General features: G+C 38.6%; 5 protein-coding genes across 10 annotated transcripts in view; 3 read left to right on the forward strand and 2 right to left on the reverse strand.

The window, feature by feature from the left end:
* The window catches only part of LOC105447995, a 21,953-nt gene extending 19,242 nt beyond the window's left edge, over nucleotides 1-2,711 (reverse strand). The window contains exons 1-2 of the mRNA XM_011686350.1: nucleotides 2,021-2,711; nucleotides 1,096-1,140 (exon numbers count right to left, since the gene is read on the reverse strand). Of these exons, the coding sequence (XP_011684652.1) occupies nucleotides 1,096-1,140; nucleotides 2,021-2,081 (106 nt within the window). The 5' untranslated portion in view covers nucleotides 2,082-2,711. The remainder of the gene's footprint in view (nucleotides 1-1,095; nucleotides 1,141-2,020) is intronic.
* Nucleotides 2,712-7,079: 4,368 nt separating this feature from the next.
* Nucleotides 7,080-13,740, forward strand: LOC105447996 (serine/threonine-protein kinase PLK4). 3 transcript variants are annotated; one of them, XM_011686352.1, is made up of 11 exons: nucleotides 7,080-7,275; nucleotides 7,395-7,490; nucleotides 7,839-8,041; nucleotides 8,118-8,232; nucleotides 8,535-8,627; nucleotides 8,700-8,975; nucleotides 9,814-10,344; nucleotides 10,481-10,786; nucleotides 12,096-12,374; nucleotides 12,445-12,618; nucleotides 12,976-13,738. In XM_011686352.1, exons 1-11 carry the CDS (start codon nucleotides 7,183-7,185, stop codon nucleotides 13,144-13,146), a joined length of 2,337 nt encoding a protein of 778 aa, XP_011684654.1. In that variant the 5' UTR covers nucleotides 7,080-7,182; the 3' UTR covers nucleotides 13,147-13,738. The 3 variants fall into 3 exon arrangements, 2 of the variants coding, with proteins under 2 accessions (XP_011684654.1, XP_011684653.1); XR_974188.1 differs by lacking the exons at nucleotides 7,080-7,275; nucleotides 7,395-7,490 and having other exon boundaries at nucleotides 7,894-8,042; nucleotides 8,120-8,232; nucleotides 12,976-13,211; nucleotides 13,482-13,740; XM_011686351.1 differs by lacking the exons at nucleotides 7,080-7,275; nucleotides 7,395-7,490 and having other exon boundaries at nucleotides 7,894-8,042; nucleotides 8,120-8,232.
* Nucleotides 13,741-14,021: 281 nt separating this feature from the next.
* Nucleotides 14,022-19,070, forward strand: LOC105447998 (proteolipid protein DM beta). 4 transcript variants are annotated; one of them, XM_011686356.1, is made up of 6 exons: nucleotides 14,022-14,412; nucleotides 14,515-14,715; nucleotides 16,167-16,303; nucleotides 16,396-16,578; nucleotides 16,685-16,835; nucleotides 17,178-19,070. In XM_011686356.1, exons 2-6 carry the CDS (start codon nucleotides 14,712-14,714, stop codon nucleotides 17,489-17,491), a joined length of 789 nt encoding a protein of 262 aa, XP_011684658.1. In that variant the 5' UTR covers nucleotides 14,022-14,412; nucleotides 14,515-14,711; the 3' UTR covers nucleotides 17,492-19,070. The 4 variants fall into 4 exon arrangements, with proteins under 4 accessions (XP_011684658.1, XP_011684657.1, XP_011684659.1 ...); XM_011686355.1 differs by having other exon boundaries at nucleotides 14,022-14,715; XM_011686357.1 differs by lacking the exon at nucleotides 14,515-14,715.
* On the reverse strand, nucleotides 18,963-21,424 carry LOC105447997 (N-acetylglucosaminyl-phosphatidylinositol de-N-acetylase). The gene is made up of 5 exons (XM_011686353.1): nucleotides 20,902-21,424; nucleotides 20,657-20,738; nucleotides 19,872-20,068; nucleotides 19,661-19,791; nucleotides 18,963-19,564 (listed from the first exon to the last, which is right to left on the reverse strand). The coding sequence occupies exons 1-5, from the start codon at nucleotides 21,212-21,214 to the stop codon at nucleotides 19,421-19,423; spliced, it is 867 nt and encodes a 288-aa protein (XP_011684655.1). The 5' UTR covers nucleotides 21,215-21,424; the 3' UTR covers nucleotides 18,963-19,420.
* Nucleotides 21,425-22,122: 698 nt separating this feature from the next.
* LOC105448001 (mitochondrial fission process protein 1) lies at nucleotides 22,123-23,967 on the forward strand. The gene is made up of 3 exons (XM_011686358.1): nucleotides 22,123-22,617; nucleotides 22,816-22,943; nucleotides 23,027-23,967. Exons 1-3 carry the CDS (start codon nucleotides 22,560-22,562, stop codon nucleotides 23,339-23,341), a joined length of 501 nt encoding a protein of 166 aa, XP_011684660.1. The 5' UTR covers nucleotides 22,123-22,559; the 3' UTR covers nucleotides 23,342-23,967.
* The last annotated feature ends 1,493 nt before the right edge of the window (nucleotides 23,968-25,460 follow it).

Below are 25,460 nucleotides of genomic sequence, written 5' to 3' on the forward strand. Positions count from 1 at the left end.
AGACGTGTGCTCTTCCGAACGCTGAGAGTTCAGTTAACTATACAAGTCACTTCCAAAGTATTTTAGTTTCTATAACCCATTTAAATTGATGAGTGAAAATTATCACAATTATCATGTTGTGGCAACGGTAATTTTTTTCCGTGCATCTGTCGTTCTATTATATTCTAAACTTTAGCATTATGATTTTTTTTACTTCAAACACGTAGAATACTTCTCGTTTGATTCATTAATAGATTACATATTAATTTAAATTATATATTAATTTTAATAATACAAAGGTATAATTAATAAATATAACCAATAACATTATTAAAAATGCAAGAAAGAATATTATAAAGAACTAAATATTAATATATCTAAGCGATAATTAGTCTATGATTAACATATGTTTGTTGTGACTGACGTTAGTAAAATGTTTGTGCTTTGAAAAGTATCTTGCTACGGTTGCATTTATCAATAATCTGTTTTCTTAATAAGATTCCTATAATATCATTTCCTCGTATTCTCTTATCTATATGCAAGTATACTTTTGAAAAATAAACGTCGGAGTCCTTCACCTCGATAGACGCACGTACTTACGACATACTTATCGCAATTAATTCACACATTTAAGAAATAAAAAGGAAATAGAAATATATATGTATTTATACATAAAAGAAATATAGTTTGCGATAAGTTTACTCAATTAATAAATTATAATTTAAGATAAATTATTTATAGATAAATTCTTTACATTAAAAAGACTGCTTTATTGTGCAACGCACTGTGCGAGATACTATCTTCACGTTTATTTGCGCAAAACAGTCAGTTTGCGCGGATTAAAGTGCAAAGTATATGTTATTTCTCTTTGAAATTAATTTAATATTCGTGTAAAGAAGAAAAGTAGGCCTGAAAGTGCGACGTCGAGGAATGCTGCCCTAGCGATTTACAAAAAAAAAAAAAGACGTGAGTCTGTGAAAAATGACATGGACATTCGTTTCCTCTTTCAAACGATGCGTGGGATAAACGGCGAGCTGCCAGAGATTGTAACGTAAGCCTATGGAAATACGATAGCTGCACCAGCCTGGCGTGTGTCTGCATGAAATTGTTACCTACCCTTGCATTTTGTCCGACCACACAGCGTTGGGTCCTTGGTACTTTCTGTGGAGACAAAAAAATCGTAAAAAAATATTACGCACATGTGAAGCATCTGGCGCATAAATTAACACCGTATTACTTTGTATAGATATTAAATATCTTCTGTTTTACATATACTATTTAAAAAATATCGTGTCATGTTCATATCGACGTGATATTTTTTAAGAGGCTGGACGATATAAATATTATATCATTATTAAAAAATTTTAAATTCTTCAATAAATAGATTTCGATAATAATAAATAAATTTGAATAGCGTATCTTTAAAAATTGAATCATCTGTTTAAAGAACACGTTGTTAAATAATTTTCATACGCATACACATTTCTAGATTATTAACGCTAGAACCGCGGATGGATTATTCATGACCTATCTTACTCTTTTGTGATTATTTGATAGATAGACAAAGTGATGGATAAATTAAATAATACATTTTCATTAATACTAATAATTCAATTTACGCATAGCTATATAGTCAACAATAATAGGAAAGAAAAATTGCAGATAGGACAAAAATGGCACAGCCGCGGTTCTAATCATCACAATATTAAAATACGTTCTTCATTTTTCGATTAACGTCGCTCAACAGCAAGGAGTTTTACGCGTCTAATGTGATTAGAGTTACGTCATTTGCGATAAATTGGCTAAACTAGTTAATAAATTATTACTTGAGATAAATTCTTTACATGAGAAAAAGATTGCTTTGTGCAACGCAATATGAGATCGTTTTTTCCTGACGGGTCCGATGAAAGCCGCGATGGTGTGTATCCCATCGGAAAGTGCGGTAACGATTACACTACAAATTAATGAGACACCGGACGCCGCAATAAATATGCAATATACACACCGTAATACGTTCGTACCGGAAATTGCCGATAATTACCTCCTCGCACGGCAGTTACCGCGCACGCGAGCGCAAGAAGTAGTATTGCCTTGGCAGTCATGGTTTCCGGGGCGAGGAGGGGGGAGGCAACCCTTATCGCTTTCCGAATTTCGCGGAACCCTCCGAGATCAAGATGCTCCTACCGCGCGGTCTTCATCCCTCGACGCGGATCCGTCGAAACGTGCAGTCTCGTAATTTTACCGATCGAATTCCGCCGATGATCCGCAAATGATCCTGACGATACCCAAAGAGTCACCAGCTCGGAAAGCGGAACTGTCGCGATATAAACTGGTTCCCACACCAACTCACTGGTATTCCTCTTATTAATTCTCCTTCTCCCTTCCTCCTCTCGCCCACTTTCGATCACTTGAAAAGTAATCACACTCGGGAGAGATCTTGAAAAATCACCCGGGAGAGATGTATCTGTCCGAGATCTGCCGTTGCCGCGCTGGTGTGGCTGGACTCTTTCTCCGGCGGCGAAAATACCAGCGATAACCACCCGGGGGCGATAAACCGGGGTGCGGATCGGCGGCTTGATTGGTGGCGAAGATGCGAGGTGGAGAGAGAGTGAAAGAGAGAGAAGCGGCGTGTGCGGCGTCCACTGCGTACGACTAAATAAGTATTTCCGTTGCTGGCCGACCGACGAATGGCCGAACGACGAGGGAGAGGATCGGATGTTAAAGGTCTCCCGATGCTTTTCTCTGTTTGCGCAGGGATCGGAGGTCAGTCGGTCCGATAAGATATGCTGTCCACGACGAAATCCTAGGAAGCATACCGAGCATATACGTCTCTCGTATACGTATAAGCAGTGTTGTAACAGGTACCTGTTAAAAGATATCTAGTTATAGATGCAGGTTCTTTATGTAAAAAATATTTAATTACAGATATATATACATTTTTAAAAAATTATCTGAAGATAGATACAGGTACAGTATAAAAGTACCCGAAAAATTTAGTTATTTTTAAAAAAAGGTACCTCTTAAAAAAAGAAAATAACCGCACAAAAGAATTTTATTTCAAGTTACTACTTAAGCAGTACTTATAAAAATGTATTATTTATAAAATAAAATCTTTGGATAATTGCCATGTTTCTTTTAAAATTAACACTGTTTCAAATATAAAATAAAATAGCTTACAATTAGATTGATGCGAATCGGATCAATAAATGTTTTGACACAGTAATCGATAATTTTTTTGTTTCAATTAATGAACTGTTTTATCATGCTAGTTTAACTAGCAGGTAAAAAAACACGACAATTATCCAAACATATATGTTATAAATTTTTATAAGTACTACATAATAAGATAGACCAAGGCGAATCGGATCAATATAAGTTTTGAAACAATTATCGATAATTTTTCTGTTTCAAATGAGCTGCTTTATTATGCTAGTTAATAACTGTAATGTTTTTTTTTAATTAATAGTGTTTCAAACATTATGTCAGAAAGTCAATTTCGGGGAGGAAGGGGTTAAAAGTTGACCACCTGTAAGGAGTCTTTTAACGGGTGCCGAGGATGGCAGAAATCTCGTGATAATAATCATAAAATTGTAAACATTATCACGAGAGATAAGATATACATATAACAATCAAAAATTTATAACAAAATTTAAAATGATAATACAATATAATAAAAAATTTATAATAATAATAGTAATAGTAATGACATAATGTATAGATGGAATATAGTACTTTATATATATCAAAAGTTACAAGGTGTCCTACAAAAAGTACCCAGCTACAGGTATTACAGCTCTGCCTATAAAAACCTAGATAAGACGTGTTTATTACAGTCTAGTTACAGTACTTAGGTACTTATATCTAAGTATGCAGTTACAACACTGCGTATAAGAGAATGCAGAATAGCATCAATGAAATTGATTTCGCTTAGCTCGATTGAAAAGGGAAGGAATGTTATCTTTACCTCGGCGTGTTCTTGAATTACGTTCGCACGCGTCAAACGCTCCCGCCGAATTTATAATTGCTTCAAAAAGAAAGACGCAATCGAACGAAAACACGGGTTCAAAATAAATCAATATATTCAATTTTATTAAACAATTGTAAAATACGCTAAGAAATAAGATCGTGTTTTACTTTTCTTTTGATGTTCAAAATCGATCATTCAGTTTGTTTTTTTTTACATTAAAGATATTTTTTCTCTCCTTATTTCAACGCTACGCGGAAATAATTGGATCTATATTAAATTTGCATGCAATAATTTATCCAAGTATCGGTGCCAACGCAAACGATCTTTTTTTTATTTTGACAAATTATACGTGAGAAATGAATAACGATACTTGCAGAGTGTCGAAGGATTTAAAATTTTAAAAATGATCATTGCTCTTGGATACCAACCTAAACTATTAAATACGGCTGACGAAAGGCGAAATTTTGTGATCAAGTGGGCCTAGTAGAATAATTGTAGAACAATATTACCAACCATATTGGCTCCACCGAGGATAACAAATGCGTTCATTTTACATTATTTTATTATATTGGCCAAATCATTGTTTTATTATCATCAGTATAAAAAGTAATTCTTTAATTAAGATTTAATTGATGATAAACTTATTAGGTAATATATTTGTTACCCATCAAGCTGACGTTATTTATCATCATTTTGACGTGTCAATGATGTGTCGTTTTAACACGTCAAAACGACGATAAATAATGTAGCTTGTATGCTATCTGAGTAACAAATATATCACTTGATAATTTAATGAATTAAATTTTTTTCTGTGCTATCTAGGTCATTAAATTTAAGTATAGTCTTTTTTCTGATTTTAATTTCTCAGGAATTCATAGAAGAATACAATAAGACTATCTCAAATAGTTAAATGATTTTTCATAATTTTTGAGAGTGTTAATTGAAGCATAATTCATATAAGTTCATCGAAGTATACCAACAAATCAGAGTTGGATAAATTAATATTCTTTTTTAATTAAAGTAAAGTTAATGACTTATAAAATTAATTTAGTTAAATTAAAAGTTGCGTTAAAATTAAATTAAGTAAATTTAAATTAAAAGTTATTTCAAAAAGCATTATTTATATTAAATTAGTTATAAAATTATTATCGCTTGTATGTATAAAACAATGAAATTAAAAAAAAGTTAGGCCAATAAATGAGCAAACTTTTTTGGTTGATTAATTAATACAAAAAATATTTTAATAATTAAAGAATTGATGGTATCCTTACATGTTCCGTCGTTTATCTCATCTGAACACGCATGGATACGTACATGTGGTATTTATACAATGTATTATTAAATGACGATTTATGATAGTCAAGTTTATATAGAACTGCAACAAACGTAAGAATACATCTGCGCCGATAATGTCAATTTTAATTATGAAAATTAATTAATTATGTAAATGTAAATTTGTATGATGGCTGATGATGGCTATAAGTAAGTCGAAACGTTCCATCAATTCTTTAATTATTAAAATATTTTTTGTATTAATTATTCAACCAGAAAAAGTTAGCTCGTTTATTGGCCTAACTCTTTTTCTATTTTATTATATTAAATTAAAATGTCATAATTTTTTAAAATTAGAATACTCTAAATGAAAAACAATTACAATATAAATTATCATTATAATTAATATTTTATTTGTAAATTAAGTTTACATGAAATAACGAAGATAGATTATTTTTATATGAAAATGTTTTTTTTTAAATAGGTAAATTTTTAATTTAGGAAAAAAATTAATAAGTTGAGGTTTATATGTTTAAAAATAAACTAATTAAAGTTATCTCGTTAAAATATAACAAAGTTAAGTTAAAAGATATTAACTTTTTAACTTCTATTCTTACGCTACTTTTCTATTATAGTTATATATGCCGAGAATTAAAAACAATTGTATAGAAATATAGAAGCTGCTTAATTGTTGATAATCTAGCTAGGATGATAATCGGAGTAATTATTAAAAGTAGTGAAACACTTGTGGTTAAGTATGCTAAATAATAGAAGTGAGAATTTAGGATCTTGAATTGTCAAATCTCGATTGGTTCTGTAATTTTTTTCGTATCCTACACAAGAGATGCAAAAAAAGGCTCGAAGATCGGCTCCGTAATTTTTTCCGTCTCCTACACAAGAGGTGCAAAAAAGGGGAAAAAAACTCCTGAAACGTACAACAAATATGTACATATAACCATTTCAAAATCAATGAGAAACGTGCAACCAATTAAGAGTAATGTCCAATAAACGCTCGGAATCAAATCTAATATGACTCCCGAGAGGACAATTAGACAATTAGGACCTGCAGCGACATGTATATTGCTTACAAAGAACAATAGATACCTACAAAACCACATTAGAAAATATTTAATGCAGGGATCGGGTTTGAACCAGATCGATGGTGGGCAACATACCACTAAGGATGACAGGCATTCACGTGGGACCGAGCTTTCTTCCCCGAATATCGAGATTATTTTTCGGCATTTCACCGAAATATTCCAATCGATAAACTTTATTTTCATAAATTATTAATAAAAATAATATTAAAAAAATCGATCTACAGAACAAATATAAGATATATAAACATGTATTTTAACTATTAAAATTAATATCAAATTTAAAATAAAAATTCTAAATATTAATCGTTTGAATACTATATAACACTTCCGTAAAGCAATAACTTAATTTTCTGACAAATTATTATTTTTTCGTTGATATTGGTTTTATTTTAAAGAAATTACGTAAAATAAGCTAGCATATATAAGAACTTCTAAACGCGTCTAGTGCAGACGTTTTCGATTTGTTGACTCGATCCGACTCCGAGTCGGTGGTCTGTTCTTTTTAGCTATAAAAAAATAGTTAAAGTGTACAAGAAAAAAGAACAGACTATTTTGACTCGGAGTCGGCTCGAGTCAACAAATCGAAAATGCTATAATTGCAAGACTACTTTACAGTGCGTCCAAATCGAATTCTCTATTACATACTGTGCCAGAGCCGCCATTTCTACCTCGCATGCGCGAGACTCTCGCGGCGAGACTGGCGAGAGAGTCGCGACAAGCGCCGGCAGCGCCGACAGCGGCGACAGTTTGCATATGGCGGGCGGCGTCATGCGATTAGTGTTTATTGTTACCCGAGCGAGATCCTGTTCGCGGATGCCGTCGCCGGCGAATTTCGCGTAAGGCAGAGTCGTTGTCGCGGTGCCGATGGTGATCGACGATCGACGGCGGCCGGTCGAGCGCGGCCCGCTGCGCTGCATGGCGCCGGAGGTCTCGACCGGCTTCGGCGAGCGCATTGAGGTTAGCTTTTTGAATTTGCGTCCGTTGCGCCGTCGTCGCCCCGTAGCGACGCGTGCAACACACACACCACACACACACACACACACGTGCGCGCGCTGGCATGTTTATATTTTTTTCAGGAATACGATGTGCTGAGTTCATTGGGCAAGGGTGGCTACGGATGCGTCTACCGGGCGATATGTCTCCGCAGCAAGACAGAAGTTGCGATCAAAATGGTGATTTCCCTGTCTGCCTTTCTCCCTCGGGATTTCTCCCTCGACAAGACGCCTGTTGCTCCAGTTGCACTTATTGCGCTGCGAGCTCCGGAGTATTTACTTTAAGTTTTAACTTTAGAACGCGTACATAAAGCTCGCCGATCTCGACAGGATTTGAAGTATTGGGCAAAGGGAAATTGGGCCAATGTCAATTCTTGAGATCAGCAACACCTTGCTTGAGTTCGCATTCAATGAATTATACAGACTCGAAATTTATTGCAAAGCTCTCTCTTTCTCTTTCCTTGTTTTAAAATAAAAACAGATCCGTGTATCTATCGCATTTTCTTTACTTACTATTCATTCCTGTAGATCAACAAGAAAATGATGCAGGCTGCTGGAATGATAGATAGAGTTAGGCAGGAAGTAATGATACATATGCAACTGAAAGATCCAGCTATCCTGGAGATGTACACAGGTTTTGAGGATGCAAATTACGTGTACCTGGTTTTGGAATTATGTCACAACGGGGAGCTTCAGGGTTATCTCAAAGGCAAAACTCTATCCGAGGAAAAAGTACATTCATATACACGAGAAATCATGATTATAAATTCCCAGTCACAGTCATTGTAACACAATTTTGCTGTTTTTAGCTGCCGACATAATCAGACAGGTAGTAGATGGCTTGCTTTATCTCCATACCAACCAAATACTTCACAGAGATTTGTCACTGTCCAATCTACTTTTGACCAAAAATATGCAGGTGGTATGTAGAAAAAATAAAAATATGCAGATTTTTTTAAATAAGATAATAGATGTCTTTTCTTATATTTTAACCAATTTGATATTATTTTAAATAAAGATGCATTTCTTTTTTTTTTAATAAAATCTATCGAATGACAACAAAAAATATAGTGTCTTTTTTTTGTTAAATTTTTCTTAAAAATTCTGAAGATGTGAGGTCAAATAGTCCTTTATTTTAACATTGAATTTTTTAATCTTCTGAATCCATATCTATTAGTTTTTTCTTTATTTAATTTTTTTAAATTTAATTCCTTGTACTTGCAGAAAATAGCGGATTTCGGATTGGCCACGCAATTGAAGAAACCAGACGAAAGGCACTTCACAATGTGCGGCACGCCGAACTACATCTCGCCCGAAGTGAGTATCTTCCAAAAGCCGCTGTACAGATTGTGGATATTAGGATCGTGATCACACTTCCAAAATCTTCAGATTGCCATGAGATCTATGCATGGACCGGAGGCAGATGTATGGAGCTTGGGATGTATGTTGTACACCTTGTTGGTGGGCAAGCCACCGTTTGAGACCGAGGCGATTAGGAGCACCCTAACCCGCGTGGTCATGGCCGACTACGTGATGCCGCCTCATCTGTCGGACAATGCGAGGGATCTCATAGACAAGTTGCTGAAGAAGAATCCGAAAGACAGGATACGCCTGCCAATGATTAAAAAGCATGCCTTTATGACGTATACAGAAAAGAGGCATAACGTAAGTAGTAGAGCATCAAGTGCAATTTAAATATATTAAGGGGTCTCACCACCCCTGAGGCCTTAAGATGATACCTAAGTTTGGGATTTTTTTGTGGGTAGATAACTTTATTTAAAAGCTGTTTAGAGAACATTGTTGTACATATATAAGAAGCTAAAAAAATATTTTATTATTTTTTTGTGTACAAAATGGCGGCGCAATGGCTTACTTACGGAATCCCATTTTTCTGTTTTCTCAAATTGGTGTACAGGATTCCAGACACACAGTTTCATCTTGAACAAAACAGAGAATTTTCATTATCTACATATTAAAGACTATAGAAGTACGTAGGGGTAGTATTTTTTAAAATATTGATTTTTCTCGAAATGGCAGCTATTTTTACGAAAAGTTCGTATTTTTGTCAATACAAGTTTTTCGTAAAACAGCTGCCATTTTGAGAAAAATCAATATTTTGAAAAATCCCTACGTACTTTTCTAATCTTTAATATGTAGATAATGAAAATTCTTTATATTTTGTTCAAGGCCAAACCGTATGCCTGGAATCCTGTACGCCGATAGAAAAAAAGGGATGCCGTAAGTGTAGGCCAGTGCGCCGTCATTTTGGACATAAGAAAGTTAAAAAAATATTTTTTTGGTTTCTTATATATGTACAATAACGTCCTCTAAGCAGATCTTAAATAAAATTATCCATTTACCCACAAAAAATCATAAACTTAAGGTATTTTAAAACCTCAGGAGTGATGAGACCTCTTAATCATTGATAGTGAAGAAAATGCCACTGAATTGAATCCACAAATTGTTGCGTTGTAACGTTCTGTTTCACGTTCTGTTTATTCAGGAAAGGAACAAAAATCTGTTGTCCGATGGCATGATGGATTCCGGGATTGGTAGAACATTTTCGTCGGATAACAGTCGGCCGCAAATGCGAACCCGATCAGAGGAGAGGATGTCCTCGATGCCGATGGTCAGTGTGAGAAGCGAGCCGCTATCCGAGCCTATTGCGAAAATGCACTCGAATCACGGGGCGAGATACGCCAATTACCGCCCGAAGGAGAACTCTTTGATGAGCGTGCCGATGCATCGCAATAGAGTACAAAGCGAGCAGCAGTACGGCAATCGCAATGCCTGCAACGCCTACAACGAGTCCGAGAGACCGAGGATAATGGAGAGGAAGCCGAGGAAGGAGAACATCGTGGAGAACACGCCACATCGTGGCGTGGAGGAAACTGAGAAGAGCACGAAGTTACAAGTCGAGCCGTTAAATTCCACCAGGTTGCTGCCTACTAGGCACAGAAACAAGGGCACGATTCTCACCATTCTCGACAACGGAGAAGTGTGCCTCGAGTTTATCAAGCGCAGAAACGGCATGGTATGTAGAGCAGAGCAATACAAAGCTCGCAATATAAATAAAATTATCGCGTTATTCTAAAAAAAAAAAAATTGTGCATTGTACTTGAAAAATACAAGAACGTAAAAATATCCAACATTTTTTTTTTATACCGTAGGAAAAGATAAGCGAAGTGTGCAGAATATCAGGCGACGGTCTGCGAATCGTTCTCTACAAACCGGACCCGATTGCGGAGATTGGTTCGCAACCGCTACCGTTGCCTACTCGGGGCGCCGATAATATTTATTCACACGAGAATCTGCCGACGTGCCATCATCGGAAGTATCTTTACGCCCATCGTTTCGTGAAACTGGTTCAAGCAAAAACCCCAAAGATAACGCTGTACACTCAACGAGCAAAGTGCCTGTTCATGGAAAACGGTCTGGAGCCTGACTGCGAAGTGACCTTTTACAACGGAATAAAGGTATGCAGCGATGTCGATTCAGTCGTTTTATATATTACATGTAGTGTTAAAATAAAAGCTACGGTCGCGTGTATGACAAAAAATAATATCAGGCTGCAAAAGTCGATATGATTCGCATACGTTGACTTTTGACGTTATAATTCCATTACATTTAGGGGGTTATGCCACCTCTGAGGCTTCAAAATGATACCTAAGTTTGGAATTTTTTGTGAGTAAATATAGATAATTTTATTTAAAAGCTGTTTAGAAGACATTGTTGTACATATATAAGAAACTAAAAAAAATATTTTGTTATTTTTTTCTTGTTCGATATTTACCCACAAAAAAATCTAAACTTAGGTATCATTTTAAGGCATCAGTAGTGGCATAACCACCTAAATGTTATTGAATTATAACGTCATATAAATTGAATTTTGTACATATTTTGTACATATAAATTGAATTATATATACAAAATGACGGCGCACTGGCCTACTTGCGGAAACCCTTTTTTTTATTTTTTCAAATCAGTGTACAGGGTTCCAGGCACACGGTTTGATCTTGAACAAAACACAAAGAATTTTCATTATCTACATATTAAAGAAGAACTATAGAAGTACATAGGGGTTTTTTAAAATATTGATTTTGCTCGAAATGGCAGCTATTTTTACGAAAAGTTCGTATTTTTGTCAATATAAGTCTTTCGTAAAATATCTGCCATTTTGAGAAAAATTAATATTTTGAAAAATCCCTACGTACTTTTCTAGTCTTTAATATGTAAATAATAAAAATTCTTTGTGTTCAAGGTCAAGTCGCGTGCCTGAAATCCTGTACACCGACAGAAAAAAAGGGAATTTGCAGGTGTAGGCCAGTACGCTGCCATTTTGGACATAAGAAAAATAAAAAAAATCTTTTTTTTTGTTTCTTACATATGTACAGTCGTGGACAGATTGACGGTTGCGACACTTTTTTTATAGGTTTCTGATATACATATATTTAATATACATAATATATGTTTTATAGGTAACTAATATTTTGCAAACGTTAACCACAATGTACTATCTTTAGTCTAGAGACAGTATAACACCAATCGTGGTTCATTTACAAAATATTAATTTGAAACCTATAAAAAAAAAAGTGCCGTATTCAATCTGTCCACGACTGTGCAATAATGCCCTCTATGCAGATTTTTAAAAAAGTTGTCCATTTACCCACAAAAAAATCCCAAGCTTAAGATATCATTTTAAGAATCTCAGGGATGGCACGACCCCTTAATATTTAAATTTTCCCTGTTAACATTCGTATTTTATATTCAGCTCTTATGTTTCAGATTGTCCAGGAGAACAGTGTCGTGAAGATCACCGACAATAGCGGCGAAAAGTTTGTCGAGGCTGCAGCCCCGTCGCATCTCGAAAATTACTGCGCGCATTACTCGGAATGTTACAAGCATTGCCAGCTAGTGGAATCCAGTCTGGCATCTCTGGAGAGAATCACCGGAGACCCCTGCTTTCCCGTGATAGTCGGACGACGGCCTAACACGGCCTTGAGTGACGCTCCCTATCAGGGGAAAGAAAACGTCTCGCCTATGACAACAAACGGTTTCCCGATTGTAAGTAGCGGAGAGGACGCTTTAATTATTTCAACTTTTTACTGAATTAACTCTATTGAATCTCTTTCAGTTGCCGTCGTTCGACTACTCCATCATCTCGACGATGACTTCCAGATCGCGCAAGAATTCCACGCACAATTCTAACAGTAATATGCACAAGATACCGGTGCCGGGAATCGACTTTGTCACCAAATTGTTATCTGGCGATATTAGAGTTGACTACATGGATGGATCCTCCGTGACTGTAAGTTACTGCCTGAATATAATTTAATTGTGATATTACTATTCAGTGTTCGGAGCTGTGTTTTTTAAAGACCGACGTTTATGTGGGGCGCACAGTTTACTTGAATTGAAAATTGTTAGATTCGCATATATAAATATTGTCAAGCATCACTTTGTAGCGCGTTGACGTTTTCTCATCTTAATTGTGTAAAACATTCCACGGTCGAGTCAAATACTTGATTATTAAATATAAATTTACGAATTTATTTTAATCGGTTATTACAACACGCATTGCAGTAACTTGATGGATAGATCATTGACGATAGATTATTAATCGACATCGAGTCACTCATATTTTACCGACAATTTCGTGTTGCAGGTAAGTCCCAACGGCAACATACAAGATTACAGGAGTAGCGACGGCAAAGTTATACACATCAAGCAGAAGAACTTGCAGAAATCGATCCAGGACAAGCTCCGACTATTGCCAAGGATTTTCGAGTATCTCAATGAATCTGAGAAGCAACCGAAGCACAGAGGCATTCGATAGCTCCGCATGAGAATATAAAATATTTTGTACAGTACAAGAAGAAATCACCTTTCCGCCCGTGGACCGTAAGCTTGCTATAGATTTATAAATTGGCGTAAATTTATAGATACAGCTTATACAAAGCTAAACGCGGCCTTAAGTACGAATATTTTCTAAGTATACAATGATAAGAAATAAAGTAATATTTTTATATTTGATATGCTCGATTCGAGTTATACTATTGCAATTGTATAAGGCAAGAAAAAAAAAAGAAAAAATGGGGAAAACACGTTAAATGATGAAAAAAAAACAAGGGAAACAATATATCTTTGAAAGTTCGATATTTATTTTTATAGATATAGAAGACAAGATGCAATTGTCATTACATAGGAAAATTTGAGAATACTTATAAAGAGTGGAATAAAATTGAGAATTTTACCGTTATTTTGCACGTTATCCTTTACACGCAATACGTGTAAAGGAACATTCTGCGAAATCCGGTATCTACCGCCCCTCAAAGTGACGAACTATGCAGGTATATTTATTATATTATTAATAGAAGATATATTTTTTAAGTGGGAAAAACGAATGTAATAAATCAGATATAACCACACGCGAGAGCGGTTCTCCAATTTTCACAGAAATGTTTACAGGCTCCTTCCTCCCACATCCTCCTTGCAATCCTTTCGCCTTTGTGAAATTCAATTTCGTGCGACGCGAAATTGTTATAATCGATTGCAAAAGCCTCTCGGCGCGTTTTGCCGCGGACTCCTCGATCGAATCGGGGTCACAGCCGGTCATCGTCTCTCCCGCCGCGCCGCGCCGAGCCGAGCCCACCGCTCCATTGAAGGGAAGCGGCGACGGGGGCGCTTACTACGGCGCGCCCTACGATTCGCCGCCGCGGGAGAGCAACGATCCCATTCACCGCACGGAACGCGTAACGGACGCGCTCGGTGACGCCGCCATGTTGAGTCGCCTCTGGCCGGAGTAAGAGAGATACCCCGTGGAAGTCGTGAGCTCCGCGAGAAATCCGACACGCGCGCTCACGTGGCACAAAGATTGATAAGATCGTCGAGAGGAGAATTCGTAGAGAGAACGTCCGCGGTGCCCGTTCGCTAGGTGCTCGATCGCCGGACCGTCCGTCGACGACGCGCCGCGTCTCTCCCGGAGTGCTTCTGACAGATGGTAAACAAGCGAGCAACGCGATAGTGTTCTGTGTCCCCCCAAGTTCTGTGAACCGAACGAAGGATCGAGGTATACCGGAAATCCAGAGGCGCAAAGAAGAAGGTATATCCTGTATAAGCATTTAAGAGAAGACCAGCGGATGTTGAGGAGTTCATCGCGAATTTCCCCGACTTGATCCGTCCTCTTTTTCTCACTCGCGTCCAGCAGCGAGAATTGCGACCGTGAGTGGGATATGTCCTTCGCTGCCGCGGCCGTGGGACGTACGTGCGATCGCACCGCGATAATTGCCGAGAAACGGCCGCTGTAAATCATCGCGGATTCCACGCGACGTGCACGGGCGCTGCCCATCCTGCTGCCTGCTTCTCCTCGCTAACCTCAAGCGGACGACGCGTGCTGTGAAAATGGGTAAGTCGCGTCACGTTCGCTTCCGCCTCTCGGAGGAGCGAGAATCTCTCGCTTTTTTCGTTGTAGATCGACGCGATCGCGTGACTCGCGTCAGCGACGCCCACCCGTGTTTGGCATCGACGGTGGTGGGCGTCATAACAAACAACGGCTGCATCCATACGGTTGTAAACATTGGCGCTACTTCAGGTCCGCCCGCGTTCGCCGATAAGCTGATTAATTGACAAACGCTTGATTCTGACGCGACGTTGAACTACAGTTGAACCCAGCGTGAACCCGAAACTCCGAAGGAAGCGCTCGTTAAAGGCCTCGTTAAGAAACGGGGCGTTCGCGCGCGAGCGACGTCGCGGGGTCGTCGCGATGTCGACAATAATGAATAATGTCACGCGCCAATTCTTTCCGTCGAAGAAACGTCCTCAGCAGGTTCGCGACACCGTCGAGTTTGTGAATGAACTAGCGTCTCATTAGCGAGTGCATACATATACAACTTGGACACATGTCGCGCGTGTTATCTGACTGGACTGCTAGATAAGTGATTAGTCATCGTCGTGGTAGTAACGTCGGTTTAGTCATTGGTCGAACGCGCCCAGCTTTCGACCACCACGCGACCTCCTCCTCGTTTAATTTTGTTCACCTTGTCAGAACGTTTTTGTTGTTACTCCCGCAATTGTGTTGAAAAAAATGACGAGGCTACGCGAGATACGTCGGGCCAGGGAGAGTCTGCCGCTGCGCGGCAACCTTGGGAGTAACGCTAGTCTGGATAGGTTCTCCGAGCGTAGTCTACACGGTCTAGATTCGAAGGAACGAAGTTGCAGTAAGTGCCCGAGAATGCCATTGGAATGTGACGATAAATGGTACAAACATTCGTCTTGTAAAATGTGAACGCGATAAAAATCGGACCATACTTCTCGTACAATGAATTCTACATTCTATTTATCTCAACGTATAATATTATCTCTCTCATCGTCAATTTATCTTACGGTTTACATACATCTGTATGTAAAATTTACTTGTGATACTACGCTATATTATTATTATTATATCTAGATTTTAATCATAATGAGATTTAACTGTGATTAACTAAACCCTAAATTTTCTGTAGTGATTTTTCACTTTTTTGGAGTAAATCTCACTCCAAAAGATTGAAAATACTGCGACTCGACCACACTTGAAATGTGAGATTCACTCCAAAAGAGTGAAAAGTCACTCCAGAAAATTTAGAGAGTTTAGTTCAAGTTAATCGCATTATAATTAAAATCTAGATATAATAATAATAATAATATAGTGTCACAAGTAAATTTTACATATAGATATATAGAGACACTCAAGTGGTCGAGTGGCAGTATTTTCAATCTCTTGGAGTGAGATTCCACTCCAGAAAGTTTAGAGAGAATGTAAACAGATTTAATTTCCCGTAACGAGATGACATATGTAAAGGAATTTCCTTGTTTCAGGGAACATGTGCAACGATTGCATGGCCAGAGTGCCGTATGCGACTCTCATAGCGACCATTATGTGTTGCCTGGGAGTTGGAATCTTTTGCGGAACCATGTACAGAGGTGCGCTGCTGTCTTCTCTTATGATGGACCAGGTAAGCGTGACGTGAGAGCTTGATACTGTTTTTTTTTTTTTCAAAATAATTCGAAGGTTCTTCAATTAATCAAGTTATGAAATCGATTCCAGGTATTCCATCTGCATCTCGGATGGTTGGGAACGGTGCAGCTAGTGTTCGCGTCAATTGGAGCTTGCATGGCAGCCTTAGGATTCATGATTTTGTGCGTCGGTTGTCTCGCAACTGGTGCTACGAGGCACAAAGTCTACCGTGCGTGGAGATCCCGAGTCGGCGGACGTATCTCCTGTGCTGTTGTAAGTACTTAAAATCCTTGTTATTTCTTCATTTGTGAAGAAGAAATTTCTCCGATTACAAGCCATTTAAATTATCTTTAATATGTACATCTTAAATTTTTTACAGTTTATTACCATTATCTACATCCTGCAACTAGCTTGGCTTCTGATATTCGCATTCCTGGTTATTACAACGCTGATATTCACCATATTCTGGAATTTGTGCAGCAATCCACGTGTTCAGTCTCTTGACGACTGCATTGATTTTACTCAATTCGGTAAGTTTTCACACGTGCTAGTTGATTTATAAATAAACTGGGACTAGAACATGGCATTTAAAAGTCTATACATACTTTTCTTCTTCTATTTAAAAATCATAAAATGGCTAATCTATTTCAATTTATTATTTAAACCCGGTTCCACGAATGTAAGATTAACTTTAATCTCGGTTTAACTTACTGTTTATCCCTTTTTAAATCCTAGATTAGAAAAAGATAAAGTTGAATTTCAGTCAAATCGCGAATTGTGAAACCACAGGCTTCAGTATTTATATTACATTAGATGTTCGCGTTGTTGTACAAAATTTAAGAGTTGACAAAGCGAATTCACGCTGTTTTCAGGCTTCATGTTTCCAAACAACACACGGTTGGAGGACATGAAGGTGTGCGGACCCCAGGAAGTCAAACTGTTCTGCAAGGATTTCGTGGAGAAGGCCGAGGTGATGTTCATCCTGGCGACCGCGGCGAGCATGCTTGTGATTCTGAGCCTGATACACTACCTGATGTGCCTGTCCGCCAACTACGCGCACATACGGGACCACGAGAAGTTCCAGGAGCTGCAGGAGCTGCAGTACCTGCAGGACGCGGCCGATCCGGACTCCCCACAGCCGGGAATGGGCACCCTCGGCTCCCATCGCGGTAAAGACAGGTTCTAGGACACGGCCCGCGAGATCTTCACTATGAACCCCTTGTAAGGCGGCCTATCGTACACTCGAACATATCCACGCGTATAGGTCCACCCTTACGCCCGATTGGAAATCTCTTCCGGGTACCATCTCTTCCTCTTCTCTATGTACCTAAATTCGGTATTCTGCTCATCGCCGGTGTGTCCGTCGCCGTCTACGGTAGTCTACTGATTCGAGGATCTTGCGGGAACCAACTCTATGCCGTCCATTTTATATATACGACTGTAATCGTGTGTAAGCATCTACTTCCGTTTTATGTGTAAAAAAAAAAGATGTTTATCGAAGTACGTATCGGTTTGTCGTGAGATGTTTCATCTCCAACGCGGATCACTCGATCGATCAAATCGAGAATCATTCGCGGAGTTTCGGGCCTAGACCGTTAAGGTTGTATGCACGCTCACGACGAGTATTTATCATTCCCTAAACTCTTAGGAAAAGTATTTGAAGTCTATCACCCGTGCATATTCGAAATGCGCGAGGTTCCAACGCACAGAGATGTTTCTTTTTACTCGAAAGTATTGTTTTTACTTCACTTCAACGTACGCACACGCACGCTGTATTGTGCGCAATAATATTACGCGAGTGTTCACGATCTTAGATCACTTTGTCGGTCTAATCGTTCGGTATTCCAAGAGCTAATTCTCGGACTACCACGTACTGCGTTTTTAGTACTGAGATTTTTTTTTTTTTTTTACGAAAGAGATTTCTTTTTTTATATACGTATGTTTACATACTAGACTACTAAGCGTATATTTTCGTTACATTACATTTTTAAGTACGCTGGGAAAATTGGAATTATAAAAGAGAAAACTGTTAGCTAGAATATGAGACCAAAAAAGTTAAACTGACAACGACCGCATATATCGTAATTGTTATAAGACTGTTAATCGTCGAATTTTCGTTGAACATTTTCCCAGCATGCTAAGAAATATTCATGTCGTTTGTGCAATTATAGAAAAAGCTCATATTAAGCAACTTTCCGTGGAGACTAAATGTTACAGAAAAATGTAACATCGTGCATATGAAAGAATATATCTATATATTCGTAGATTCTCTATCACTTGCGTACAATATATGTGTAATAATATCAACTTGTTGTGAAAAGAGCAATATATTTTTCCGAAATAGTAGGAGAATTCCGTTATCAAATATTAAAATGAAAGGAGCGAAAGTTGTAAATTCTTCTATGCACGCGTCACTTGTGCCAAAATAGAAAAAAAATGAACTTTTGCTCTGGACAAAAATCGACTTGTTTGACAAGTTAATGTTAAGGCACAAATAAAAAAAAATATATATACGTACAATCGCGAGCTCGTTTCGCCACACACATATTATTACTTGCTCAAATGATTTGACAATGGCCGCTGATTTTCGTAATGTGTGCGATTCTTACCGGGTAAAAAAAATCTTGTCCGTCCCGCAATTTAAATTAGAGATACGATTTTTTACGATAATTCTAGATAACTTTTTATTGTACACACCTGATGAGTAAAGTTATACACATATCAAACGACGATTTATATGCAGCTGCAAAAAAGGTTGTATACAATAGAGAAGAATAAAACGGCACGCAGTATTGTATTTTCTATTAAGGAAAGAAATCCGATTTATCGCGCCGTAAGAGAGATATATACGTGCCGCGTGTCTCTCTCGCGTTCGAAAGTAACTACGACGATATATATTATATTCTATAATTAATGAATAAAAAAATATTTCCCTCTTACAAAGTATGTCTCTGTATATATATATATTTAGTAAAGTTTTCGTATTGATTAGTTTTTTCCGTAGCTTTGGTACTTGATTTTCATTTCATGTAATTTAACGGGGTAGACAAAAGGTGTATGTATGTACAGCGTCAATCGTCAATTACATGTTTTTGTACAATTCGTCGCGTAGCGCTCAGTCCTCGTCGTCGAACTGGAGGTCCAGCTCCAGGTCGAGGGCGCTGACCTCCTGGAGGGTGTTGATGAACGTGTATCGCGAAAAGATCATGTACAACTTGCGAAACCAGACGTACTGGGACTTGTGCGCAGCCATGGCACTCTGCAAGGGGAAAACAGACAAGACGTTAGGACTGGAGGGTTCGCGTTAAGCGGGACGATTGATTAACAATCTCAGGCGGAACGTTCCGAGTTATACTTTGATCGTTCGCTTCTGCTCGTACGTCACCAGATACCAGTACGAGGCCGAGAGTAGACTGACGGGCAAATCTAAGAGCTGAATGTACTTCCTGATTATATTAACGGACTCTAACACGTACAGCTTGCAGTCTGGAATTATTAAGACTTATTATTACGCGACGAGCCCCCGGGGCTATGTACATTTGTGAAATTAAACGAGCGATACTGACAAGGAGGTACTTTTTTCTCTATGCACAACGCGGCGATCGCAAAATACAAGGAGATATGATTCTTATGCCGGCTCACTCCGTACTTGTCGAACGTCACGACGGCATTGATCTGATACATTTCTATGTACTGCAAGATGCTCTCCGCCACCGTCTCCGTTGGCCACTGCACGCCCTGATCATCCGGCAGCTCGCCGCTCCTGCACATTCGTTTGTTCGACTATTATAAAGGAGATAGTTACCTTTTGCTTCATCATAGGGTAACTGTCCCTATTAGTGTGCTTTTATATTTAAATAAGTCATAAAAATAAACTATACAAATATATAGACAAAGTATTTTTTTTATTAATTTAAAGTATTAACTTAATAAAAAAATACTTTGTCTATATATTTGTATCAGTTTATTTTACCTATTAGTGTGCTTTTATATTTAAATAAGTCATAAAAATAAACTGGTACAAATATATAGACAAAGTATTTTTTTTTTTATTAAGTTAATACCTTAACTAAATAAAAAAAATACTTTGTCTATATATTTGTACCAGTTTATTTTTATGACTTTAAATATAAAAGCACACTAATAGGTACAGGGCACACTAATAGGGACAGTTACCCTATTTTCATCGCATATTTAACACCCGAATGAAACCGTCCAATCTCCACCTTGCAAAAATTAGACAAGTACATCCAGCGTTAAATATGCCATTCGAGTAAAGCGATCCTAGGATAATCTTTAAAAAGGAGAATATTTAAATTGCAAGAAATAGCGTTTTCCAAGACACACTCACATAAGGATCGTCACGTTGGCCTCTGGGATTCCCAGCACCTTGGTACATTCCCACAGCTCGTCTATCCTCCTTCTGTCCCCACCTGCAAGCACACTGGTAAACATCAATAGACACAGCGTTTTGCGTGACGTTCTAACACAGCCTGGGTTTCATTCCTGTCGGTCACTCCGGATCGTCGGCCGATCCCGAGGAGGAGGCCGACGGAGGAGGCCCGCGCCGCCGCAGACAGAGTAGGTGACATGTACCCATGGACAAGCACAGCAGGTAGATCTCGCTGGCCTTGGAGCGTGCCAGCCAGTAGACGAGCGGCCCGAAGAACATGACCTCGTCGTCGGGATGAGCGGTGACCAGGAGGAGCCGACCAGGCGGGCCCGGCAGCTGCCAGGCGGCGTGGCCCACCCGCCTGAGGATCGCGTAGAGGAAGACGCAGACGGAGAGGTATGCCAGCAGGGCGATCAGCAGCTGCCACGAGATCTCGCGGATGTAGTAGCACCACCAGCTGACCGCCTCGTTGAGCTGCAGGCTGAGGTACAGCCGCGCGTACTCCAGGTCGGCCATCGTCCCGAGGCGGGGATCAGGATGTCCGCGTGCACGGCAAACGACGCGCACGACGTTCCGACGAGGCTGGCTATCGCGGCCCCGCCATAACACGTGTCACGTGTACGTGCCGTTCACGCGGGCGAGACAGAACGTGCTCACGCGGCCGTCGTCGCCGCGGAGTGGCCGAATTTGAGGTTAGGTCGCGCCAACTGATGAGCACAGCTATAGCTCTCTGATGAACTCTGATCCTCTGATCTGATGACAAGCCCGAGCAGTCGCCCGAGTCGTCGTTTTCGGCATTTTGCAGGCGACACGAGGAGGAATTTAGGAAGAGGAAAATGGAAAAAAAAAAGAGAATAAAATAGTGAACGTAAGATATGTATAATATAAGCAACAATTTTTATGTTCACATTGTTAACAATTTACATATATGCGTTAACTTATCCCAGATAGCCGAGATAATTATCTTTATACATATTGCTATCCACATTTTTAATCTATCGTTATTTGAAAATGTGAATAGTTTTAAAATTTACATCGTACAGACGATCTATTAGTCTCTCACGTTTCTTATAAAAAAATTAGCTAATTGCAATTATCAGTGACGTCGCGCACATAATTATAGAAGACATAATTAGATGTTGATTAATACAAGAAATGAAACGTTAATTGACTCGCTCGATGATTCGAGGGTTGCGCGAAGATTAAAGTCATCGAAATAAAATTAAACGCAAAAATAAAAATTAAGTTTTGAAAAAATTCGATAATATATCGACTTGCGAGCGCAAAATTTACATCGTACAGACGATCTATTGTCTCTCATGTTTCTTATAAAAAATTAGCTAATCGCAGTTATCGGTGACTCACGCCAGAGAGAAATTAGAAATAATTGGATGTTGACCAGTACAAGAAATGAGATGTTAATTGACTCGCTCGATGATTCGAAGCGCGAAGATTAAAGTCATCGAAATAAAATTAAACGCAAAAATAAAAATTAAGTTTTGAAAAAAAAATCAATATCAATCGATAATATATCGACCTGCGAGCGCGAGCTTCGAGTTCTCGAAATCTCCTGCAGGCAGCTGATTCAGCGTTGTTGTTTGCGGATCTGTTTTAAGAACGTGTGTGTTTCTACCCCAAATTTTCCCTCGCCATACAAGTTATACGTTAATCTTTAAAAGTTTTTAAATATTTAGATAAGACTGGAAAGAGAGAAAATATTTTATAGTCCTTTTATCGGTCGTTCTATCCGTGCTGAAAACTCCTTTGGCACTGAACGGTCACGAAAAGTGTCTGTCGCCTGCCGCAGGTTATGTCATTGCGCGAGAGCTAGTCGGGGGAAAAAAAAATCGAAAATTCCAGGATGACGAACGAGCAGGTCGAGGTGGATCTGTATCGGGACACGTATGTAAGATATTTAGGTAATGGCAAGGAGATTGTCGAGCGCTGTTATCGAAAATTTCTGTCATCCTCTCCTCGACTTGCGTTTCACGAGTCTGCACGATGCCAGATCATCCATAATTGATTTTTAAAGTAATTAGTGAAAACCGGCTGATACATCATCATTTTAAAAAGGATTCTCGTATATAGACTAACAAGGTGTTGTTTTCACTTTCCAGGTTACGCGAACGAGGTCGGAGAGGCGTTCAGGAGCCTCGTACCAAAGTCCGTCGTGTGGTTCAGTTATGCCGTATCCAGCGGTTACGTTCTCGCGGACACGGTGCACAAGGGCGCGAAAGTCTACCGAGTACTGCACGAATTTCTAACTTAACGAAACCAGAAATATGTATAATCATTGACCCACTTAACTTGCGGCTTTGATCATTGCAGACAGATATCACCCCGCAGAGGACCAAGAACGTCCTGCTGTCCACGTCAGACACTTTGATTTGGCAGGCGTTCGCGTCGGTGATAATTCCCGGTTTCACCATAAACAGGATTTGCGCGGCAGTGCTGTTCGCGCAGAGAAGAAGCATAAGAGCGGCCTGGAAGAAGCCTTGGATCCCCACGCTTATCGGTCTGGTATCTATTCCTTTCATAATACATCCTATTGACCACGCCGTGGAGGGGGCGATGGATGTTACTTACAGGAAATGGACGGGATACCATCCAAAGGAGCCTCTATGCGGTATAAAACACGATTAACGATACGTAGTTAATTGATTATAGTAACCTGAGAGAGAGGTCGTGCTTGAGCAAAGATATATAATGGCTATATTGAAGAGTTTATTCTATTTTTTACACAAAATAATTAAAAGACCTTATACTATATGTGGTGGGAGGAGTACAACCATATTTTTTACAATCTCTATTACCTAAGGTCGGTTTAACGATGATCAAATTGAAATGCCTGAAAATCTTTTTTAAAATCGCAAAATGTAAATTTAAATTCCTTGTAATATGCTATACGAAATAAGGCTCGTAAAATATGAAGTAAACCGTGAAAGAATATGTAAGATATATATTAAAAGAAGTTAAGCTACAAACTCGAGCTCCGTCGAATCGTTTTAGAGAAACATTTACGCGACCTCTCCTGGTTTAGAAACGGTTCAGTATTACTGCCAAATATATTCCAAGATAGTACAACACAATGCACTTAGAATATCTTATTGCTAATCGCAAGAATGTTAAATATTTTTGTTAAAATGTACATTTTATTACAGCTACACGCTATACAATTATATTGTACAGCTGTATGTGCATTAAGATTTTTAGCTGGCTTTCATGCCGCACTTGTTAAGATGTTGAATAAAGTTATTGATTTAACATTCCCTACATTATCTAATCGTCCGACCGTATACTGATCGTCTTTGTTTTAATCATTGGCTGCGTTCAGCAGAGAAAGCAGCTTCGCAATTGTTGTGAGATTTTTCAACATGACTGATTCTTGCCCTTAATTCTTCATGAATCTAAATGTATAAACCAATCAAAGAACCAATCAAAGAATCTTACAACAGTCGCAAAGCCGCTTTTTCTGCTCAACTCAGCCATTTCGTATTTTCTACAATGTATTGAGAGATCATTTCTTTCATTTTCCTTTTCGTTATTATATTAAATAGAAACTACATGGTACATCTTCGCGTGTCTTTCGCTAAACATAAAGTTGCGAATGAACGCGACGATATACGAGGGAAGTTTATCGTCGCGATATTAGAGGAACTCAGACGCGACGTGAAGAAACGGTCTTTCGCAACTTGGGCACGGCGAAAGGCTCTACGCGGCTTCCAACGCGGCGGTTAATAACGACGCGATGTAGGGTAACACCCGTTTCATGAAAATGTATCGCGCGCGCGCAAAAAAAAAAAGAGAGGAACGATACCATACCGCGGCGGTGTTATAATTATACGCAAGCAGCGCCGATTACGAGATCATTATCTACCCGTACCACACAATTTCCCTCCGCTATCGCGGTTAAATCTGTGAGGTCTGCGATCACGATAAACGCGATTGTAATCGATGTACACTTTTTAACAGCGATTCGAGCGAGTTCCGCATTAAGACATCAATGGCACCGACTAAGTAGTGTTTTCCCTAGAGTAATTTACGATCGTAGATATAGCGTCGTGGATTTTCCGCAAGGAATAAATGACGCAAGATACATTGACACGTGTATCCATTCCGCGAAATTGAATTTCTCACACGCGCAATCGACGGAATTGGCTCTGACGGTGAGCCTTCAGATTCCTCTATATCTTCTCGCAGCCGTAAGATTTTAATGATGCTTCGAAATCATTTTTTTATCTCTTTCGTAGAATAGATTCGAACGGACGTAATTCACCGGAGTTTTCCAAATCCTTATTTTATCCGACAGAAAGACAAACGCCGATTGTTTCTCTATATTTTCTCGCAACCGTGATATTTTAATGATGCTTTGAAATCATTTTTTTATTTATTTTGTAGGATAGATTTGAACGAACGTAATTCACCGGAGTTTTCCAAATCCTTAATTTTATCCGACAGAAAGACAGACGCCGATTGTTTCTCTGTATCTTCTCGCAGCCGTGATATTTTAATGATGCTTCGAAATCATTTTTTTATTTATTTTGTAGGATAGATTTGAACGAACGTAATTCACCGGAGTTTTCCAAATCCTTATTTTATCCGACAGAAAGACAGACGCCGATTGTTTCTCTGTATCTTCTCGCAGTCGTAATATTTTAATGATTCGAAATCATTTTTTTATCTCTTTCGTAGAATAGATTTGAACGAACGTAATTCACCGAAGTTTTCCAAAGCCTTATTTATTTTCTCCGACAGAAAGATC

Source organism: Wasmannia auropunctata, unplaced genomic scaffold, assembly GCF_000956235.1.
Source record: "Wasmannia auropunctata unplaced genomic scaffold, wasmannia.A_1.0 LD336090.1, whole genome shotgun sequence".
Lineage (NCBI taxonomy): Eukaryota > Metazoa > Arthropoda > Insecta > Hymenoptera > Formicidae > Wasmannia > Wasmannia auropunctata.

Bases quoted from the DNA above. Each gene is read 5' to 3' on its own strand.
- LOC105447996 (XM_011686352.1), top strand. From the start codon at position 7,183: ATGGTGATCGACGATCGACGGCGGCCGGTCGAGCGCGGCCCGCTGCGC. The intron at 8,042-8,117 runs AGTACATTCATA...TTTGCTGTTTTT, and splicing joins AAAACTCTATCCGAGGAAAA to AGCTGCCGACATAATCAGAC. The intron at 10,345-10,480 runs GTATGTAGAGCA...TTTATACCGTAG, and splicing joins TCAAGCGCAGAAACGGCATG to GAAAAGATAAGCGAAGTGTG.
- LOC105447998 (XM_011686354.1), top strand. From the start codon at position 15,394: ATGACGAGGCTACGCGAGATACGTCGGGCCAGGGAGAGTCTGCCGCTG. The intron at 15,527-16,166 runs GTAAGTGCCCGA...TCCTTGTTTCAG, and splicing joins TTCGAAGGAACGAAGTTGCA to GGAACATGTGCAACGATTGC. The intron at 16,836-17,177 runs GTAAGTTTTCAC...CGCTGTTTTCAG, and splicing joins CATTGATTTTACTCAATTCG to GCTTCATGTTTCCAAACAAC.
- LOC105447997 (XM_011686353.1), bottom strand. From the start codon at position 21,214: ATGGCCGACCTGGAGTACGCGCGGCTGTACCTCAGCCTGCAGCTCAAC. The intron at 19,792-19,871 runs GTCAGTATCGCT...TAATAATTCCAG, and splicing joins AGAGAAAAAAGTACCTCCTT to ACTGCAAGCTGTACGTGTTA. The intron at 19,565-19,660 runs GTATAACTCGGA...TTCCCCTTGCAG, and splicing joins AGCAGAAGCGAACGATCAAA to AGTGCCATGGCTGCGCACAA.
- LOC105448001 (XM_011686358.1), top strand. From the start codon at position 22,560: ATGACGAACGAGCAGGTCGAGGTGGATCTGTATCGGGACACGTATGTA. The intron at 22,618-22,815 runs GTAATGGCAAGG...TTCACTTTCCAG, and splicing joins CACGTATGTAAGATATTTAG to GTTACGCGAACGAGGTCGGA. The intron at 22,944-23,026 runs GTACTGCACGAA...TGATCATTGCAG, and splicing joins AGGGCGCGAAAGTCTACCGA to ACAGATATCACCCCGCAGAG.